Source organism: Molossus molossus, unplaced genomic scaffold (genome assembly GCF_014108415.1).
Source record: "Molossus molossus isolate mMolMol1 unplaced genomic scaffold, mMolMol1.p scaffold_m16_p_11, whole genome shotgun sequence".
Classification (NCBI taxonomy): domain Eukaryota; kingdom Metazoa; phylum Chordata; class Mammalia; order Chiroptera; family Molossidae; genus Molossus; species Molossus molossus.
In genome coordinates this window covers 46733774-46740081 of record NW_023425346.1, presented here as the reverse complement: position 1 = coordinate 46740081, position 6308 = coordinate 46733774, and the positions used below count along the sequence as shown (strand labels likewise).

General features: G+C 37.4%; 1 protein-coding gene across 13 annotated transcripts in view; it reads right to left on the bottom strand.

Moving 5' to 3' along the window:
• Positions 1-456: 456 nt before the first annotated feature.
• The window catches only part of LOC118625450 (sodium channel protein type 2 subunit alpha), a 77027-nt gene continuing 71175 nt past the window's right edge, over positions 457-6308 (bottom strand). For all 13 annotated transcript variants that reach the window (XM_036254476.1, XM_036254467.1, XM_036254474.1 and 10 more), the window contains 2 exons: positions 3215-3485; positions 457-1649 (listed from right to left, as the gene is read on the bottom strand). In XM_036254476.1, coding sequence (XP_036110369.1) covers positions 457-1649; positions 3215-3485 — 1464 coding nt within the window. The remainder of the gene's footprint in view (positions 1650-3214; positions 3486-6308) is intronic.

The following is a 6308-nucleotide window of genomic DNA, read 5'->3' as shown; positions in this document are numbered from 1 at the left end:
CATATAATAGTAAACAACCTGTGAATTGAAACAAAAAAAGCGGTAAATTCACAGCATACGTTTTGTAGAAATATGGCAGGTGTGGCAGTTAAACATAAACAGTGGTGATAATTACTATTATCAAGTGTCACGAGTTGAATTTACATAAAAATTTAACTTCCCTCCCCCCTTAAATTGGTTCCTATAGTCGGAGTAGCCATCAACATCTCTGCTCTTCAGCAGTGTCAGCTGGTTGTGGAAACAGAAACCTCCTGTCATTGCTGATTTCCTGGTTTATTGAGTCCCAGTTTGCTGACCAGAGGTCCCTGTCTTGTTATAGGCACTGACCTTAAGTATACATTTGTAAAAACAGTCAGATTGGCATAGACCTCCTGTGGGAGTCCTGTTGACACTAATACATCACCATCACAGGCTGTAAACAATTGATCACAAAATGAAAGAATCTTTGTTTCTTTTTTACTTTTTACTTTCCCTGATATCTTTCCCTTTGTCTTCCTTTTCTGATTTGTCTTTTTCAAATTTTTCTTTTTCCGGTTTGGTCACACTGTCATATGAAGGTGGGGAAGTGGTAGAAGGTGTCACATCAGTTTTCTCTGGAGTTGAATTCTCATTTAGTTTATCAATGATATCTTCTTTGACAGGTGTTCCATTACCTTCCTTGTCTTTGTCTTTCTTATATATGGATGAAACCTTTTTAACTTTTTGCTTCAAGAGGTAGCATCTATAAGCCCTCTGGATAATGACAGCAGACACCTCCTCTTGTTTGCGTTTCAAAGTGGTTGTGATGGGTTCATAGGAGACTTTAGATGGGTTCGAAGCCATGAATCGCTCTTCCATCTGTACTCGAAGAGCATCCATCTCTCCACTCTCACCCAAAACACGCTTTGTGAAGGCAAATAAAATGTCCAGGCAGTGGATCCGGTCCCCACTGACCATGGGCAGATCCATGGCAATGAGCTGGACTTTGTTCGGTTTTGCTATGAGAAGAGGAGGATCCAGGGCAGCTGCAAAATCAGAGAGCTTGGAGAACTCTATAAACTGGGTGGCATCGGGATCAAACTTCTCCCAAACCTCGTAGAACATCTCAAAGTCATCCTCACTCAGGGGCTCTGCACTTTCTTCAGTAGCAACACTGAAGTTCTCCAGGATGACAGCGATGTACATGTTCACCACAACCAGAAATGATATGATGATATAACTGACAAAAAAGAAAATCCCAACAGATGGATTCCCACAGTCTCCCTTCACTGAGCTCCCAGGGTGATCTTTTTCAGGGTCACAGTCAGGTGGTCCGCTGTTGAGAATAGGTGCTAGCAATCCGTCCCAGCCAGCAGAGGTGGTAATCTGGAACAGGCAGATCATGCTGTTGCCAAAGGTTTCAAAGTTGAACATGTCATCAATTCCAACTTCCCTCTTAACATAGGCAAAGTTGGACATTCCAAAGATGGCGTAGATGAACATGACCAGGAAGAGCAGGAGGCCGATGTTAAACAACGCCGGAAGGGACATCATCAGAGCAAAGAGCAGCGTGCGGATCCCCTTCGCCCCTTTGATCAGACGTAGGATTCGGCCAATCCTGGCAAGACGGATCACTCGGAACAGGGTGGGGGACACAAAATATTTTTCTATCAGCTCAGCCAGAAACATGCCTGTGAAAAACCAAGTAATAAGAACAAAAATAGTGTTATATTTAACAGCAGCAAATGAAAATTTACATTGCTAAGATAAACATTAACTAGTTTTACAAAATATGAATATGAGAATTAGGTATATACATACATTAATATATACACGTACATACATAAACAATCGCAATATTTGTTCACCAAAATAAAACTGGTTTGTTTGGTGTCATAACATTAACACCTTTTTACTAACTGATGGTTTTAATAGACATTTTTTTCCTATTTCAAGAAAAATATCTGTCAAAGGAAATAATAACTGAAGGTCTAAGTATGTCAAAAGTATAGGGCAGCTATGCACAGAAATTAATTTATATTTCTAAAATACTAGTTCTGGTATTTACATAAGAACTAATAGATAAAGCATGTGATTTGGGATCAGGAATATGAGAGTTTTTACTCTTCTGGGGTGGTTGTGATCTGTTTTATTTGGGAGGTGTAGAAGGGTGTACAGGGGAGAATCTGGGCTCTGGGGACAGATATACTTGAGACTGAATCCTGGTCCTTGATTTTATGAATCACTAAATGGTGATAATCTCTTGTTTTTTTCCTGTGTGTGTTTGTTGTTGTCATTAAATTTAACATTTACTGAATCTTTTCTTTGTGCTGGGCACAAAACTAAGTGAATTTACTGACATAATCTAATTTAATCCTTACAACAACACTTGGCAGAAATAATTCTTAGAAAACCAGGGATTGAAGAGGTGAGGTAACCTGCTATTGGTCACAGAGCTGGTAAGTAGTAGAAACAGGACAGTCCCAGGCCAGGTCCGTACGACATTGAGCCCTATCCTTTAATCATTGTATTGCTATCACATAGCTCTTTTGTGAGGATGGGACATTTTTTTGAAGTTCTATTTTACCAGAGAAAGTGTGCAAATAGTGCAATGTTGTTTTTCTCTCTATGTGTATGTTCTTATTCTTCAAATAGGCAGAACCTTGTCTTAATTCTCTTATGTTTACTTCCAGCACTTTATTAAATGTCCTATACATAAATAATAAGTATGTACTTAAATAATGAATCTGTTTTGAGTTTTTGAACAAATGTATACTTCTGAAGAATATTGCAAACCACAGAAAACTATCTGAACTCAAAGATAAGAAGCTTATATGTATGTAAATATTATAAACATATATGTGCACTATCCCAGTTATCAAGGAGATCTTATTTGTGGACTTATTTATAGACTACTTCCAGTGATTTATATGTGTATGCACATATGAATTGTTTATTCAAAGCAATACTTGTTTATATGACAGCACACTATGACTATTATGCCAAAGTTGCAGTTATGGTCTTCTAAAATAAGACAAGATGATGAATGAAGGCTGAAAAGCATAAATTCTTTTTTTACACATCATTTTATGCACAGCATGCAATTAGAGAAATAATAAGCTGAAGAATGGATTGTTAAATTTTTATTTGAGATTTCTGGATGAATGAAAAGGATTAGTGAAAAACACATTCAACGTTTTAAAACAGAAATTTTCACTACTGACTTGCTTAATTGAGTAAAAGCGCCTCTTCTTACCTACAATGGATAGAATGACCACCACAAAATCAAAAATATTCCACCCAATGGTGAAATAGTAATAGCGAAGAGAGATCAGTTTCAGCACACATTCTCCAGTGAACAGAACAATGAACACCAGATTAATCCAGTAGAGAATGTTTGTCATTTCTTGACTCTGGTCATCAGTTTCCACCATCATAGTGACCATGTTCAGGCAGATGAGGATCATGATGCTGATATCAAAGACTTGTTTGGTTACAAAATCAAAGACAATCCCTTGGAATTTGTTCTGGAACAAAGAACATGTACAAGTTCATTTAGAAGCTGGGAAAAAATCAAGTTCAACTTATCTGATCTTAATACAGCAATATGAAAGTGCAGTTTTTATAAAATCATACCATGTTCATTTTATACTTGGAAAAATTTGATATGTTGAAATATCCAGCTCTTTCCAAATGTATTAGTTTTATTCATACTGTTCAGGTTACCAAATTTTATAAACTGACTTTATGCTTAGATTTACTTATAATGGTCTCAGTTTCCAGAACATCAACATGTGTATGATGGACAGTCAGTAAATATTTGCTATTACAATAAATCTTTGTGATCCTGTATGTTGGTGGTAGGTATCAAAATTAACTTTGAAGAACTAATAAATAAATACTTTTCCAGCATTTCTGCTCCCCACCCCATACTTTCTGCCTTTATGTTCTCTCCCCAAAGTCACAGCATCTTAAATTCTACCTTAAGGTTTAGCTGAGATGATTTAAAAGTTATAGTTCAAGAAAAACGGCATTAGTGGAACACTTGGTAAAATCCAATTAAGTTCTTGCCTAATGGTATTATGCCAAGGTTAATTTCTTAGTTTTGAAAACTAATCTATGGTTATATAAGATGTTAAAATTTTTAAAAAGCTGGATAAAGATTTTATGAGGTAACGTTTCTGTAAGAATAAAATTATTTTTAAATAATTACAGTTCACACTTCAGATATTTCATCTTTGCCCTATTTATTTTGAACCTTATTTTCAAGTACTAACAGGCCTTGTCTTATTTATGGAATTAGGTCCTCCTCTTGTAAACCAATTCCACTAATCGTAGCATGTTTTGTTCCTCTGGCCTGTCTCTGCTTTCTGCCTGTATGAGACACCCTCAGGCACTGGCCATGACAAAGTTCTGCTAGGCTGTCCTCTACCTTCTCAGCGACTGATGTTCTGCGATCTACACACTTCAAACTCGGTTTTCCCAGACTGACACAGTCACAGGTCTGGATTCTCTTTACCAGTGTTCTGACCTTACCCCTTGGTTCTTTACTCTTTTCTCTGCATACAGATTTGGCCTGCTGGATTGGATTTAATACATGCGTCTAATTCCAGTTCCAAAGTCTTCCTTCTCACTTCTAGTTTACAGCAGTTTCCTTTCCCAAGTCTGGTTGTGTTTCTTTTATTTCTACCTTTCTGATATTTCCTAGCACTCTTCCATCATACCCTTTTATTTTAGTTATCCGCTTGCTCTGTCCAAAACAGACTTTCCCCACCCCTTCTCTGGTGCTCGCAGAAAACTTTGTGCCTACATTTGACATAGTACTGATGACCTTGTATTGTGAATGATTTACTCGTATTTAACTGAAATTTTCTCTCCCACTTGTCTGGAGGCTCTGCAAGGACAGAGCAGTGCCTTCTTCCTTCAGATACAGCACCTGGAGTGTAGTGGTTTTAAATGTGCTTAAAAGCAGAAACTTGGTCTTTATTTTTATATTAGCATGACCAATGAAAAGCATTAGGATCTCTGCCCATATAGTTTCCCCATGGGTCACCTCCATGTACAACTTCAATCCCCATTCACGAATTGCTGTCTCCAATTTAAAACCCAGGGTAAAGAATATGCTGGAGGAAGCTCTATAACCCTGGAGGCCTTGTTCACCAAAGACTTATGTTCTATCACTTCATCTTGGCCCTTGATAATGATTAAAAATTCTTTGTCCCTCAGCTGCTCCCAGGACAGGTCTAAATTTCTCAGAAATGTCCCATTCTCTTGCCATCTGCTCTTACTATTTCTTTGTCTCTTTCTTTTTTGAGAACATCAAAGTCAATTGGTGTAAAGAAACAACTCTGCTTCCTTTTGCATTTCATATTATCTTAATTTCCACACTTTTTGAAAATTTTTTATAATCTTCATCTGAGGATGTTTTTATTTATTTATTTATTTATTTATTTATTTATTTATTTATTTATTTAGAGAGGAAGGGAGAGAGAAAGAAAAAACAAACAAACATTGATTGGTTGCCTCCAGTAACCGCCCCAATTGGGGATTGCGCACACAACCAAGGTATGTGCCCTGACTGAGAATCGAATCCACAAACTTTTTGATGAACAGGGATGACGCTTCAACCAACTGAGTCACCCAGCCAGGGCTCTACATCTACCTTTTTTATGTTACTCCAAATTCACTGAAGGAATCAGTTCGTTTTCCTCTCTAAATGTAACATTGCCTATTCTTGAGCCATATCCTGTGCATCTGTATTCTACATTTATTTATTTTTTTAAACTCTCTCTACAGATCTCCTGCCTTGCTTCAACATTAATCTCTCAGTCTTAAGAAAGTTTATTTTACTATTTCTAAATATTCATTCTCTGTCAGAAACCCCCACTTCCTTTGATAATCAAATTCTGCAAACTAGCACCTCCAGTTTTCTCTCCATTCATGTCCCTACGTCATATTCTGCGTGATGCTACTACTCTCCCAGTTATTTCTCCCAGGCAGAAACTCATAAGTCCTATTTGTTGCTTCCTTCTTCACTTCTCATATTGAATTTTTGACAAGCCTTTTAATTTCATCCCTGTGATATCTCACAAATCCATTCACTTTTATTTATCACTCTGGTTTGGGTACCTATTATTTCTGAGGTAGCTCAAAACCAGTCTACAATGCAAAATCACTGCCTCTGTCAATACTGATTGGGTGATCTTCACAAACTCAGACTGATCAGGTCCCCTTCAATGGTTCCCCCTACGCTACGGACAAAACCAACTCTTGAACATGGCCCATAAAGCCCAGAAAAGTCTGGCTCATCCTAACTTTGTCATTCTCAACATGTCTCAAACAAACCCCTG